Genomic DNA, 15,823 nt, shown 5'->3' with positions numbered 1-15,823 from the left:
GCAGGGCCACATGCCCAACTCCCGCCCCTTCTCTGCTCGGCTCTTGTTCCTCCTCGGTCCGCCCCACTGGCGGATTGGCTTGGCTGCCTCGCCCCTCTGGAACTTAGCCAGGACTCGGCCCCGGAGGGTTAAAGCCTTTTAATTAAAGTTACTGGGGTGGAAGTGGTGGTACTGGTGCTGGCGGTGGGTGCCTCGCACTATTCTTGAGCGAGTTCCCTTCCCCCCTTTCAAAGCCCCCAGCCCCCGAATGGGGGACTGAAGGGACCTAGGTGACTTAGAGTTCCATCTTAGGGTCGGGGAGGCTAGCAGGATGGTCACCCACCTCCCCGGCCTTCGGAAAGGCTTGGGGAGCCTTGACTGGGAAACCGCAGCTGGGGATCAAATCGTCAAACGCAGTGAGCGGCCCGCCTTCCCCTTACTGGTGTCTTCAGCTGTCGTGGGCCCCCTGGCCCTGGCTCCCGCGACGCCTCGGCGCTCCCCGCGACAGTGCACTTACCTTGGTCGCGGCCGGTCAGGGCGCGCACTTGGATCTCCGGGTCCCCAGTAGCTCCACGGGAGGCGCAGCCGCGGGTGGGAAGGGGTCTCCAGGGGCCTGGAAGGCGCAGGGCGCTCGTTAGGGCGCGCAGCATCTGGGCGCAGGCTGGGAAGGTGCCAAGAGCCCCTCCACTACGCCGTCCACGCCGGGGAGAGCTCGCAGCTGTGTTCCTGGTTTTCTCAACTGCTCCACCTAGGGGCGCACAGCCCAGATCGGTTCTCCCCGCCGTTTGCCTTTTGGAGACTTGGAACCCTGGCAAGGCGAAGCCCACCCAGCTCCGCTGCGTGATTTGGGGCAAGGATGCCAACCTCTTTAAGGGTCAGTGTTTTAATCAGTAAAGCGGAGATCATAATAATGACTACTGTCAAAGATACAGGGGGAGGCTAGTTAAAGTGAGAAAAGGTTTTCTCACTCATAGATAATACACTACAGCAAAAGGGACTGTCCGGTGTGAACTGGACTTAAACTTCTGTTTGTACGGAGGTGACAGAATTTTGAAGGGAGAAGGAGGGAATATGGAGGTGGGTGAACCGGGCCTGTATAATAGAGTCCGGGAAGTGAAAAATTACAAAATCATGGAAGGTGTTTGTTTGGCCACGTGAAACCTGTCTGTGTTAGCTAATGGAGGCTTATCCACCCTTAGGCTCCCACAGATTGGGGGTGGAGGATTGGATGGCGGGAGTGGGAGTTGTCTCCAGGTATTGGCTGGAAGAAGCAGTAAATTCTTTTGGCAGTGTTGACCTTAAAAATAAGTTATTTTGCCAGCAAAAACAAGTTTATTTGGGAATAGCGGAGAATTGCAATTTGGGACAAACAAGCCACAGGAAACAATCATAGGCTAGTCCAACAGAGAGAAAGGGAATTTTGTGGAGAAATAGGGAGGGGTTGTTTTGAAACCAAAACCCATTGGAGAAAAGCAAGAGTTCTGGGTAATGAGATTTTCTCATCCGCTGAGCTGCTGACCTACTGGATTTCTTGAAGGAGATTAAAATATACGTTCTGGGGCGCCTGAATGGCTCAGTGGGTTAAAGCCTCTGCCTTCGGCTCAGGTCAAGATCCCAGAATCCTGGGATCCAGCCCCACATTCGGCTCTGCTCAGCAGGGAGCCTGCTTCCTCCTCTCTCTGCCTGCTTCTCTGCCTACTTGTGATCTCTATCAAATAAATAAATAAAATCTTAAAAAAAAATAAAATATACGTCCTCTCTTGGTGGGTCTATAATTGACAGTTCTTTCTGTAATTGATTCCCGGTGGTATGGCACTAGAGCTTCCCCCCCACTCCCTTCTCGCCTCCTGACTGCATTTTATTTTTTTATTTTATTTTATTTTATTTTATTTTATTTTAAGATTTTATTTATTTATTTGGCACAGAGAAAGAGAGAGACAGTGAAAAAGGGATACAAGCAGGGGGAGTGGGAGAGGGAGAAGGCTCCCATTGAGCAGGGAGCCTGAACCAGGGCTCCATCCCAGGACTCTGGGATCATGATCTGAGCCAAAGGCAACACTTAATACTGAGCCTCCTAGGCGCCCCGACTGCATTTTAGTAAGGTTTCTCTTCATTAATTTCTATAACTGGTTCTTTTTCTTTTTTTTTTTTAATTCTTAGCCTTTTATTTTTATTTATTTTTATTATGCTCAATTAGCCAGCATATAGGACATCATTAGTTGTTTGGGTTTTTTTTTTAAAGATTTTGTTTATTTATTTGACAGACAGAGAAGGAATACAGCAGGGAAAGTGGGAGAGGGAGAGGGAGAAGCAGGCTTCCTGCTGAGCAGGGAGCCGGATGTGGGGCTCCATCCTATGACCCTGGGATCATTACCCAAGCCGAAGGCAGGTGCTTAATGACTGAGCCACCCAGGTGCCCCAATTTACTTTTTTTTTTTTTTTTAAGATTTTATTTATTTGACAGAGAGATCACAAGTAGGCAGAGAGGCGGGCAGAAAGAGAGGAGGAAGCAGGCTCCCTGCTAAGCAGAGAGCCCCATGCGGGGCTCGATCCCAGGACCCTGAGATCATGAACTGAGCCGAAGGCAGAGGCTTAACCCACTGAGCCACCCAGGTGCCCCGCTGGATATTTTCTCATGTAGGCACTTTAAGGGGGGCTAGGGTCATCTTAGGAATGTGGCCTGGAGTTGCTAGAAACTATATTTGTGTTTAAGTCTTTGTAGGTCAAGGTTGAGGCCTAGTAGAGAAGTGGGCTCAGAGGAGTGTGGCTAGAGTTTGCTGAAGAAGATCTGTGTCACTATGTCATGGTGGTATTATGACGACTGAATGGGGGTGTGTAAACCTTGCTTACATAAATGCCCAATAAATGTTTCATTTTTAAAATGTCATTTCATTCATTCATTTGGACATTGTCTACATTCATGGACTTCATTCCCTCACTGCTCAGTTACATCTCAATAATCCGAATTTTATGCTCAATAATTAGATTGCAATAATATTTGTGAATTTGAGTCCCTAGCTTCTGCTCCACTATCCACCCAAACTGGTTTTGCAGAAGTTGTCAATGGCCCTGTTTAGTTCATTGTGGGTGGATTAATAAAGAGTATTCAGTGCACACTCTCCCTCCCCCACCTTCCACTTGTTGATGACCCCAAAGTCACTAACGTTCCACGCCTCCAACCAATGGCTAGACTGTTAGGTGATCTAGAAATAAAATCCCCGGGGCGCCTGGGTGGTGCAGTGGGTTAGGCCTCTGCCTTGGGCTCAGGTCATGATCTCAGGGTCCTGGGATCGAGCCCCGTATGGGGCTCCCTGCTCACCGGGGAGCCTGGTTCCCGCCACTCCTGTCTGCTTCTCTGCCTACTTATGATCTCTGTCTGTCAAATAAATAAATAAAATCTTTTAAAAAAATAGAAATAAAATCCCCTCTCTCTTTTTTTTTTTTTTTTTTTAATCCCCTCTCTTTAAAGCCAGGTGCTTGCTGGGGTCATTACAAAGTCCATTAAGGTTTAAACAAAAATGGTCTCTCATCTCCTTCTTGAGTCTAATGAGAAACTCTAAGTTCCTCTTTGTGACCTAAAATAGTAATTGCGGTTTATAGCATTCCTAGTCATTTTTGATCCCTTGCCTTTGCAGTAATTCAGGTTATGGATCATCTGGCCAGCCCTCTGTGTCCCTTTTCTATATATTACTGGACACAACTCCAATTCATTCACTCCTTAAATAACAGAGACAGACTGCATAAGAAAGAAAGGCTGAGGAGCAACTGTGGGATCCTACTTCTCATACTTAATGAGGTTAATGCTGACTCCTATGGACTGAATTATGTCCCCCCCTCAATACAAATGTTGAAGGCCTATTCTCTACTATATCACAAAGTGACTGTGTTTGGAGATAGGATCTCTAAAAAAGTAACTAAGGGTCCTGGGATCAAGCCCTGTATCCAGGCTTCCTGCTCAGTGGGGAGCCTGCTTCTCCCTCTCCCTCTGCTTGCTGTTCCCCCTGCTTGTGCTCTCTCACTCTCTGTCAAATAAATAAAATCTTTTAAAAAACTAAAAAGGAATTAGGTTAAAATGAAGTCATTAGGGTAGAACTTCACCCAATATGACTCATGTCCTTATAAGACTTGGAAATTTGGACACAGATAAGCATGGAGGATAGACCATGTGAAGACAAAGGGAGAAGATGGCCATTTGTAAGCCAAGGAGAGAGGCCTCAGACAAAATCAACCCTGCTGACACCTTCATCTCAGGCTTCCAGCTTCTATAAATGAAAAAACACATTTCTGTTGTTTAAGCCACCCAATCTCTAGTACTTTGTTATGACAGCACTAGCAAACTAATGGATCAGTAACAGAATTTCTTTTGTTGAGAGGAAATTTGGTGCCTGGTTTTTATTTTTATTAAGATTGTATTTATTTATTTGACACACAGAGATAGATCACAAGTAGGCAGAGACGCAGGCAGAGAGAGGAAGGGAAGCAGGCTCCCTGCTGAGCAGAGAGTCTGAAAAGGGCTCCATCCCAGGATCCTGGGATCATTACCTGAGCCGAAGACAGAGGCTTTAACCCACTGAGCCACCCAGGCGCCCCTGGTGCCTGGTTTTTAAAATAACAAGGTGCCCCCCTTCCTCTACATTATTATTGTTCCTGGGACTCCAAGGAAAATCAGCAGAGGGGCAATGGGGATAGAACAGTGGTAATAACAAGTGGTAATAACAATATGGCTATAGGTAATAACAGTTTTGTCCTTTTTAGTCCTGCTGGATTTAAGCAGAAGTAATTCCTCAGTAATCTCTTCTGAATTATAAGTTTTTAAAGCTATTGTTTTAGTTATAAAAGAATATAGGCAAATACTCTCACACTGCTGTAGGAATGTCTTTAATGGAAAGCGATTGGCAATATATATCAGAACTATCAATCACCTCCTTTTGACTCACAAATTCCATTTTTAGGACTTTAACCCACAGACATACCCACACAGGTATACAATGATACAAGCACATTGCAGCACAACATATAATAGCAAAAGACTGAAAACAATCTTTTTTTTTAAAAAAAGATTTTATTTATTTATTTGACAGAGACAGAGAACACAAAGAGGAATGGCAGAGAGAGAGAGAGAGAGAGAGAGGGAGAAGCGGGCTCTCTGCTAAGCAAGGAGCCCTACATGGGGCTCCATCCCAGGACCCAGCCGAAGGCAGATGCTTAACTGACTGAGCCACCCAGGTGCTACTGAAAACCATCTTAATATCCACCAACAGGTGGTTAAATAAAGTATGGTACATCCATAAACTGAACACTAGGTAATTATGAAAAAAAAAACACAAGCAACTTTTTATGCATTGATATAATCTAAGAAATCTATTGTTGTATGAAAAATTCAAGATGTGAAATAGCATATAAAGAAAGCCAAAGTTTGTATTATACAGGGGGATAACATTACTCAAGTGTGCATATATGTATTTGGTTGTAGTTACATAAAATATTTCTAGGATGGGGAGAGGAACAGGGAAACTGGGAGAAATAGGGGTAGGAGGGAGAATTTTGACAGTTTGACCTTTTATACTTTTGAATCTTAATTCATGTGTTGAGTATTGTCTACCCCCAAAATAATTAAATTATAAATTTAATTTATATATTTATAATTTATAAATATTAATAAAAATTAATACACAGGGGCACCTGGGTGGCTCAGTGCATTGAGCATTTGTCTGTCTTTGGCTCAGGTCATGATCTCAGGGTCCTGGGGTCCTGGGGTCCTGGGATCAAGCCCCATGTCTGACTCCCTGCTCAGTGGGGAGTCTGCTTCTCCCTCTGTCCCTCCCCCCATCTCATGCTCCCACTCACTCACTCTCTCTCTCTCAAATAAATAGTCTTTAAAAAGTAATACACAAAGTCAAAACATTCAAACAGCACAGATGAGTGTAAAATTAAAAGAAAAAACACCCCTCCTCCATACTGTATGCATTTAAAATAATGTTTATTGCATTTTATCCAGCATTTCTGGGTGTTTCTTGGCAGGAAAAGCCTTTTTTAAAGATTTATTTGAGAGAGAGAGTGTGTGTGAGTGGGGTGCGGGGGGGAAGAGGGAGATGGAGAGAGAATCCTCAAGCAGACTCCCCACTGAGCATGGAGCCCAACATGGTGCTCAATTCCAGGACCCTGAGATCATAACACAAGCCAAAACCAAGAGCCAGCAGCTCAATCAACTCCCAGGTGCCTTGGCAGAATTTTTTGATTATTTAGTCCTCCACATTGAAAATGGAAATGTTCTTTCCCAATCTTTTCAGCATTAACAGCAACTTTTATTATCTTACTAGTCCCTCTCTACTTCCATGGACATCTATTTTGGTTTTTTTTTCCTTATGAAATAGTAAAAATTAATTTTATTCAATTTCATCTCAAGTACATATATTTTTAATATTCTGTGTGACAAAATGGGAAGTACACATCAAGCACTTCTGCTATAAGCCAAAGTATAATAGTTGATCCCAGAAAACACTTGTGTGCTTGTTTGAGTTACCAGCTGAGCTAGCCACATAGGTTATAGAATGCCATTTTCACTTGAATGAACAGCTAACAAACTACAGTTATTCAGACTTGGGTGTTTCACAGACATTTTCTCAAATATGTTAAAAAAAAAAAAAAGGGTGAGCCTGTCCCTTCAACAAAACAACAACAACAAAAAAGGTGAGTCTTTCCCTTCAACAAAACAACTGACAGTATTTTTTGGCCAAATGAAAACTTGTTTCTACTACCTTGAGTTTAGCAGCTTAAACTTTTTTCTAAAAAATGAGATAGGTGATGATATTAACAAATGTGATTTTCTTGATATTGTACAATGACATTCTACTTGATATTATGAAATTTGAAATGTCAACATTTGGAAGATTTGTTTAACCCAGTGAGCCAACATTTTTCAAATGTCCAATGCCTAATGTAATAAAATTGTACATGGATAAAATATCAGAACAAAGGGCAAGATAAACCAATGGATTTTAATGTAACAGTACAAAAGTTCGCCAATATGGTTTCAGAAGTCACACTGTACATACCTTTCAAGAAACTACCACTCGCTAAGTTTTTGGTATAGTATCAAAAAAGAATGTCCACAGTTATTTGAAAAGGCAATTAAAATCTATGTTAGACCAAACTGTCTTCATATACACAAAAGACACAACAGTTTGGTTGCTGAAGCAGAAATGAGAGTCTGGCTATTTTCTATCAAGCCAGATACTGAACAGATTTGAGACAATGTAAAATAATGCTACTCTTCCTACTAATTTTTTTGGGGGAAAGGCATAGCTATTTTTCATTAAAATATATATTTTTTAAGATTTTATTTATTCATTTGACAGGCAGAGATTACAAGTAGGCAGAAGGAGAGAGGGGGAAACAGGCTCCCTGCTGAGCAGAGAGCCTGATGCGGGGCTCGATCCCAGGACCTTGAGATCACGACCTGAGCCAAAGGCAGAGGTTTAACCCACTGAGCCACCCAGGCGCCCCTAAAATATTATTTATATTCAGAAGTAACAGGTTACTTTTTTTAAAGATTTATTTTATTTAGAGAGAGAGAGAGAGCAAGTACACAAGTGTGAGGAAGGGCAGAAGGAGAGAAGCTTTTTTTAAAAAATTAATTTATTTGACAGACGGAGATCACAAGTAGGCAGAGAGGCAGGCAGAGAGAGGGAGGAAGAAGCAGCTCCCCGCTGAGTGGAGAGCCTGATGCGGGGCTCGATCCCAGGACCCTGGGATCATGACCTGAGCCAAAAGCAGAGGCTTTAACCCACTGAGCCACCCAGGTGCCCCAAGAAGGAGAGAATCTTAAGCAGACTCCCTGCTGAGCGTGGAGCCCAACATGGGGCTGGATCTCAAAACCCATGAGATCATGACCAAGAACTGGATGCTTAACTAACTGAGCCACCCAGGCCCCCCAAGTTTACTTTTATTCTTAAATAACTGATAAGTGAATGTTTTAAGATTTTCTCAGCTTTGGGGCGCCTGGGTGGCTCAGTGGGTTACTGCCTTCGGCTGGGGTTGTGGTCCCAGGGCCCTGGGATCCAGCCCCGAATTGGGCTCTCTGCTCAACAGGGAGCCTGCTTCCCTTTCTCTCTCTCTGCCTGCTTCTCTGCCTACTTGTGATCTCTGCCTGTCAAATAAATAAATAAAATCTTTATAAAAGAAAAAAAGATTTTCTCAGCTTTAATTTCTGATATGGTAAATATCATAGATATAATATACACAAAACTCTTTTGAGGCAAGAGCATAAAGGTGTCCTGAGGCACCTGGGTAACTCTGTTGGTTATGCGACTGCCTTCAGCTCAGGTCATGATCCCGCGGTCCTGGGATCCAGTCCTGCATCCACCGCCCCCCGCACCCAGGCTGTGGGGAGGGGGTAGGCTGTTTCTCCCTCTCCCTCTATCTGCTACTTCCCCTGCTTGTGCTCTCTCCCTCTGTCAAATAAATAAATAAAATATTTTAAAAAGAGAGAATAAAGATGTCCTGAGATAAAAAATATTTGACAACTTTTGTTCTGTAGCAATGTTACATTGGAAATGATCTTTCCACAAGGCAAACTGCAACTAACAGTTAATAGTACCTCTGAAATACAAAAGGCAAAGACATTTTTTTAAGTACCTTTCAGACTGTTTAATTAAGCAAAAATTTTCCCACACTACATTAAGTGGATACAAGGAACAAATTCCTGGGACAGTGGGGAAATGAAAAAAATGATCTGGATTCTAGCACAGACCCTAACAGTCTATCTAGACATTAGTCCTCCTATCTTCAAAATGAGATCACAGCAGCCTATTTTTTGTTTTCAATGGTCAATTCTATGATTAGATTCAGGGAACCCTAAATAGTGGCCCACAGAAGGCATCTGGCCATCTGGTTGTCAGACTGATTGGCTGTCATGGTTTTAGAGAAGTGTCTCAGGAAAAAAAATCAGAAAAAAAATCAGTTGGAGCTGAGTGAGAAGCTTTCCCTTCAAAAGGGGAATTGATTTTCAGGTACAGCCCAATCGAACCCAGATATCTGCAGATACCTGCATTTGCCCCGTCTGGAATGAAGGACCTCTGAAACCCACTTCAAATCTCAAACTCTGTAATTTAGCTCCAGAGACAAGAGTCTGGACTCTCAACTCTGCTACTTGCCGGCCGTTTGATTTGGGGCAAGTTAACTTCTTTGAGCCTCAGTTTCTTCATTTGCAAAACAGGGTAACACCACTGACCTCAAAGGGCTGTTAAGAAACCTAACCAGGTGTTTCACCGCGCTTACAGGGTTCCTGGGCCTGAAGAGTACTAATTATTAACATCCAAGCTCAGAAAGAGAGCATGTCCTCTTCTTCCCCCACCTACCTTATCAACTCAGTTTTCCCAATAGCTGACACCCGCACTCCCCAGGATGACAGCTTACCCCATAACAACTCCCAGATTTCACAGTTCCACATCCGACGAACACACAAGACCCCCCCTTCAGACTTCTAGTTCTCCTTTCCACTTTAAACCTTTTCTGAGCGCCCCCCTCCCCCCGCCTGTACCGGGTTCCTACACCAACACAGCTCTGCTCTGCACAGCGGTCAAACCACTGACCACTCCCCCTAGCCTCTTCTTCCCATCCTGGACCAGTAAGGTTCCCTTTCCCTCTGACCAGAGACCACCCTGGGCCTGGCAGGGGTAGCCCAGGCTCCCTGGCATAGGATTCCGTCCAAGGGAGCCCCGGGAGGGACGGGAGAATAACTGCCCGAGCCACGTACATCCCTAGAGGCGGGGTGTCGGGTGCTCGAACCGGAAGCGGACCCTACAGTGTTTGCAGTTCCCCTGGTTACTGCCGTGTTGCGGACCAGTGGCGGTGGAGCCTTGCGGGCTGAGCCCGCCCCCAAAGGACGTGACGTCACCCCGGTGCTCAGGAACTCCTCTGATCTCTGGGTTCAACCCGCGTCGGGGTGGTTGTGCGTCAGTGCGACTGGGGGCCCTTAGTGTCTTGGTGCGCAGGCGCCCGGGGAGCTGCAAACTGAAGTAGTAAAGGGTATATGGGTGTCGTTGTTGGACGACGAGGCCTTGGAGGGGCTTGATGGCCTGTGTCTGCACGTGCTGTGGAGCTTTCTGTTGACGGGAATGCCTCCCTTCCCGCTGCCTTTGGGGCCCAACACGCAGGAGTTCCTGTGTTGGGCCCTTGCCACGCACCAGGGCGTCAGTTTCTATAAAGAGCCTCGGGACCGACCCGACCTCCAGCTCTAAAGCAGGTCAGCCGCCTGACCCTGAGGCTGGCGGGCGGGCTCAGAGTCCGGCGTTTTGGACTTCTGTTTTGAAACCGACGTCCAGTGGACAGCAAACATTTGTTCCATAATAATTAATCTGGACCTTGTCACTTGTTCTATTGGATTGGTAACCCCGGCTTATCGGCCAGTCACATTGCTGTCTTTATTGGCTAATCCGAGTTTCAGGAAAGAACTTCACATTTAGTAAAAGCTTCTTCAGTGCCTTGCTTTAGGCTAGGGATAGGCAGGAAAGGGGGAGATTCTCTGAGCAGCTGGGGATTTTACTAAATTGAGCTAGTCCTAGCCCAGTAGTTCTTTACCTAAAGCAGTGGGGGCTTAGAATCACCTGGAAGAATCTTTCTAAATATTGATGCCTAGGCTCTTCTCCCAGAGGCTCTGATTCAGTAGGAAATGGGGTCCGGATGTGGATGTTTTGAACCTATGGCAATTTTTATTGGAGGTGGTATGGTGGGTATAATCCACGTAACTTCTATAACGCTTTTTGAAATAGTGAAAATAGCCTGTGAACTCGAGGTCCATTTGGTTCAATTTCCCTCCGGGTATAAGGTTATCTCCTGCAGTATCCCTGACACCGGTCAGCATCAGTTTGAACACGTCCCCTCCCCCAGAGATAGGGCACTCAGCCCCCGCAGAGACAGCATGTTCAGCCTCAGAACACCTTAACTTGCCACAAGTTCTTCCTTTGGTCTTTCCTTATAGCTACCCTGGTTTCCCCTCCTGCCTAACGGCTCCTCAGCCAAGGAGTTTCTGCTGAATGAATGGTCATAGGAACAATTGTAGGAGGTTTTTCCTAGAGTGAGTGAACTTCCAGCTGTTCTGATGCTTTATGCCACAGAGATTTGTAAGAGGCTCTTATCACAGACCCTTAGGGCAGGAAGGCAACTCTTTATACACACACACACACACACACACACACACACACACACACAGCACTCTCTTTTTGTAGTAGTTATGTTCTAAAAGTTGCTGTGAACATTAAATTAGTGAATACTGAGCCATTGCTCATAGGAAAAATACAGGGTTAGATTTCTGCAAGCCTCTGGTTTTGTCACCCTATCAATACATAACATTTCTTGTTTTATGTTTCTGTTTAAAGGCACCTTATTTAATATATATTGTTGATTCATTAACATTGAACCAAGGCCAATAGCACTGTAACTCATGTCTGAACTAAGTTTATCCAACACCTGTTTTCTTCATAAGGCATATCATACCTCCTTTTTTTCTTTTTAGCAATTAACTGTCTTGGTTTAATTAATCATATTTCATAGAAGCTGAAAACACTCATTCTCTTCTATATTAATAACCCAGAGACTATAAATTACAAGGTACAGAATACTGTATAAAAGAATTCTTCTAAAAACTGGCTCTTTTCGAGCCCCACATGGGCCTTTCCGCTTGGCAGGGAGCCTGCTTCCCCCTCTCTCTCTGCCTACTTGTGATCTCTCTCTCTCTCTGTCAAATAAATAAAAATTTTTAAAAAACTGGCTCTTTTTCTTCATGGGGCAACTGCTGTAGTTTCCTCTGACTTGTATAGCATCTGTCTGAATGCATATTCTTCTTTGTGACTATCTAAATTTAGGTAAGTACAAATCACAGCAAAAATTAAAGTTTCATCTTTAATGAAATGACTTTGGAAATAACATCTATTTCCATGACACCAATACTACAGTTTTCAGAGTCACAGTAAGATACACAGAATTACATCTGTAATTAATATGAATGCCAACATTTCGAGCAATAATTTGCTACATGGCAAACAAAATCAAGAAAGCAACCATCAAACGAAAGAGACCCATAGCTTCGGACAAGGCAAATTCCAGGATAGCATGTGACAACAGCTGCTACTTCAGCGAAAGTTTTCTGGCATAGCCGAAGATAAGGCTGCCAAAGAATACCAGCACCAGAAACAGACGCTCCATTGTTGCAGCACCTGCATCAGTAAATTTGGCAGCAGTATCAAAGTTTCTGCTGATCTGAAACTAGTCTTAAATGCCCTTTGGATTATTGAGACACACCATTCTGGGCCCCATTAAATACTGTAGAGCCTTTGTGAGTTTCTTAACTTCTGTTACTGCTATTAGCTCTCCAGTCCTAGCCTCTGCGCAAGATTAACATTGATACAGTAACTGGTCTGATGCAATTTTGGATCCAACTCAGATGAGAGTGGGTGTGCAGGAGAGCTAGATACAAGTGAACCTCTTATGCAAGGCAATGCAGCTGGAGGACCTGGGTGACAGGCAACCTGGTCTCCTCTCCGAGCTTCCCTTCTTCCTGGGGAGTGCCTGCCACAGGGACGCCAGCAGAGATCAGAGTATTGGCCCCTATCACGCCCTTCTTGCACTTAGGAACACTAGACAGCACTTCAGGCACTATACTTGTGTGCCATTTTGAACAGCAAAAGCACAAACAAGAAGCACAAAAACATGAAAAATGTGGCACTAAATAGATCAAGAGACAGACACTCATGTGCAGCATGGGAGTTGAAACGAGAAGGCAGATGGGGCTTGGTATTGTTCGACCTCAGCTGGGAACAGATGCCTGGGGCAACTCAATTTTTCTTTTTCTTTTTTTCCTTTCTTTCTTTCTTTTTTTTTCCACCACAAGAGCTCTTTAAGTATTGATTTTGGCGTTATAAGCAAATTTTTGTGAGTTAGCAAATTTGTAAATTCAAAATCAGCAAATAAAAATCATCTCACATGTATATATATATTCCTTCTAATAAATGCTAAAGGTTTTGTTGGTGTCATTTCATCCTCACAAAACAACATATGGAAACTGTGTATCGGTTTGTTAAGATTTCAAATCCACTTGTTTATGACTTAAATGTGCTTGTTTTGATCTAAGAGTGAATTTGGGAGGCCATATGAGATTGAGAGCAACCAAAGTGTTGTGCTACTGAGTGCTTATAGATAGGAACATACGGAGAAGCAATGGACATTTATACCAAGAATTTATGAGGACTTGCTAGAATGTTCGGTCTGCGCAAGGCTACCCTTTGCTGATCTGAACAGATTTCTGAAGATCTTGATCTTGATACACTTGTTCCCGTGGTGGCCAACTACTCTCTTGGGCCTCAGCGGTGTTAAAGGCACAACAGTCTGAGGAAGAGAAAGGCATCTTTTCCTGCCTTGGCAAGGCTAGTCTTTCTAGGCAGTGGTCAACACAATGCCAGGTAGCTGTATGCCTCAGCAGCAAGGAACCTAAGTTGGCAGCTGATTCCCAGGTTAGTTGGAAGGACTGATTCTCAGAGGACCAACTGGTAGACAGCACATCACAACTAAACTTGGACTTTATTTCATCTCCTTTTTGCCTAGAACTATAATGTAATTAATCTTTTGTTTGGAGTATGTTATTTATTTATTTTTTTTAAGATTATTTATTTGAGGGGAGGAGGAGAGCACAAGCAGGGAGAGGGGCTATCAGAGGGAGCAGGAGAAGCAGCTCCCAGCAGAGTAGAGAGCCCCATGCGGGGCCTCAATCCCAGGATCCTGGGATCAGGACCCAAGCCGAAGGCAGAGGCCTAACCAGGCAGACGCCTAACCGTGGGAGCCACCCAGGCACCCCTGGAGTATGTTATTTCTTTATTAGCTTATTAAGAAACATTAACCTGTATGCTACAGGCTTGTGAAATAATTAGCTATAAATAAGAATCCCTACAGGGAACCTGTGCTACACAAACTATTGGCAAAGACATATCTCAGTTTCTGGGCATAATTTGCTGGAGCGAAACAAGAGTGAGTTTCAGGGATTAACAAAGGCGGTCACATGGTTATTAAGTGGATTTTGGTTGTTTAGACATACAGTAAAATACTCCCCGCGCTCTTGGTGTACAGCTCTAGGACTGACTCTTACCAACACTAACAGGATACAGAACAATTACAACACTCCACGAATTTTTCTCAGGGTACCGTTTTGTGCATCTGGTTTCCAGCCAACGCCTGCTCTCATTAGGCCCTACTCCAGACCACACTCCCTCTCATCATAGAGGACTTACACCCGAATGGCTGTACTAGGTTATAAAAGCTTTTTTCCGATGTTTGATGTGGACTTCCTCTCCGACCCGCTCGTGAGCCGGGGACCAGAACTTCGCGGACAAAGAACTACTCAGCACCCCCCAAAGAACGCGCCCTGCCGGTGTCTCTGCGCACGCGCAAGCGCCCTTCCTTTTTCTCTCTCATTCTGTCTCAGTCTCTCCCCCATCCTCCTCTCTTCGGGTGCCCCGCCCCCTCACCGCCTCCTGCCCCGCCCCCTTCCCGCCTCCTGCCCCGCCCCTGGCTCTGAGAGACAGCCGGCGTCGCCGCCGCTTCACTCTGTGCGCGCTCCGGTCAGCTGCTTCAGGACTTTCCGCACCCGCCTCCGCCCTGCACGACCAGCGTGATGCTTCCGGTCGCCTCACAGAATTTGCCCCAGCGCCTGGTGTTCGTGGTGGGGGTTGGGATGACCAAGGTAAACAGAGCCACGGAGCCCCGCAGGCGGGTTCCCTGTTCGGCTCTGTCCGGCCGGGAGAGGCCGGGATGTAGGGGAGCCCCGAGGTGACCGGAAAACGGGGGCCCGGGTCAGGGCCAGGCGCTGTCCAGTGGTTTGTCCTTCCTACGGGGAGGGGATCCCGGGCATCCCACTGCTCAGCCACGGCTTCTTCGATGTTGGCGACTCGGAGGGGTTGTAATTTAGGGTTGTCTTTGAAGTGTGGTCTCGTCTGGGGGTTATTCCTGCGGTCATTTCTTTCCCGTTCCTCCTTCCTTTTTCTCCCTGGGTCAGAATTGGTGACGGACGCCCCAACAGAGTCCACACTTCCTTTGATTTTGAGTGGAATCCCAAGGTATTTAGACCTTTGATGAGGCAACATCCTCCTTGCCATGGGAAGGAAAGCAGGTGGGGACGGTCCCCGCTCTGCACACCCAGGAATACTCTCCTGTAGGATCCCTTTACAGTTAGAAGCGAGGATGAGGACGAGAAACATTAGTGATGTTAAGTGTCTCGGCACAAGTGGCATGTTTTCTGGATCCTCTGACCTCCTTTCTGTTCCTCATGTGGTACTGTGCTTGGTTCTTAGGAAGCCAGGGTCCTCCGCTCTCATTTCTTGTCACCCTCACCACTCCCACGTTCTGGTAATGCCAAACTGCTGTCAGTTCCACCCCACACTGTTTTATGCCTTTCCTCTTGTTCTCACTACTTGTACTTGACTTCTTTGTGGTTGTTTTTTTTTTTTTTTTCTTTTCGTTTTTAAAAGACCAGTTCACCTTCTCCAAGAAGTCTCTTGATCCTTCTGATTTTCCCGCAGAGCCCTGTACTTACCTTTGCTTCATTGCAGATATCCCCCACTTTTGGAAAGTTCAAGTTATACCGCTTCACTTTGACAAAAGACCTACGTTACTATCTATTTTTGTTAACTGAAATTCAAAGAGGATTTTTGCTTTTAGAAAAAGGCAAAAAGTGGGGTGCCTGGGTGGCTCAGGCCTCTGCCTTCAGCTCAGGTCATGATCTCAGGGTCCTGGGATGGAGCCCCGCCTTGGGCTCTCTGCTCAGCTGGGAATCTGCTTCCTCCCCACTCTCTACCTG

General features: G+C 45.3%; 2 protein-coding genes across 5 annotated transcripts in view; one reads left to right on the top strand and one right to left on the bottom strand.

Moving 5' to 3' along the window:
- ECHDC2 (enoyl-CoA hydratase domain containing 2) overlaps positions 1-1,096 on the bottom strand; it is a 28,774-nt gene extending 27,678 nt beyond the window's left edge. For 3 of the 4 annotated variants that reach the window (XM_080803072.1, XM_080803073.1, XM_080803074.1), the window contains exon 1: positions 497-1,031. In XM_080803072.1, the coding sequence (XP_080659198.1) occupies positions 497-629 (133 nt within the window). In that variant the 5' untranslated portion in view covers positions 630-1,031. Of the gene's footprint in view, positions 1-496 lie in introns of all 4 variants that reach the window. The other variant, XM_080803075.1, reaches the window with a different exon arrangement.
- Positions 1,097-14,549: 13,453 nt separating this feature from the next.
- SCP2 (sterol carrier protein 2) overlaps positions 14,550-15,823 on the top strand; it is a 109,482-nt gene continuing 108,208 nt past the window's right edge. The window contains exon 1 of the mRNA XM_080801016.1: positions 14,550-14,710. Coding sequence (XP_080657142.1) covers positions 14,642-14,710 — 69 coding nt within the window. The 5' untranslated portion in view covers positions 14,550-14,641. The remainder of the gene's footprint in view (positions 14,711-15,823) is intronic.

Source organism: Martes martes (genome assembly GCF_963455335.1).
Source record: "Martes martes genome assembly, chromosome: 4".
NCBI lineage: Eukaryota > Metazoa > Chordata > Mammalia > Carnivora > Mustelidae > Martes > Martes martes.
Note: the sequence above shows the minus strand (reverse complement) of the source record. Positions and strands in the feature narration are given on the sequence as shown.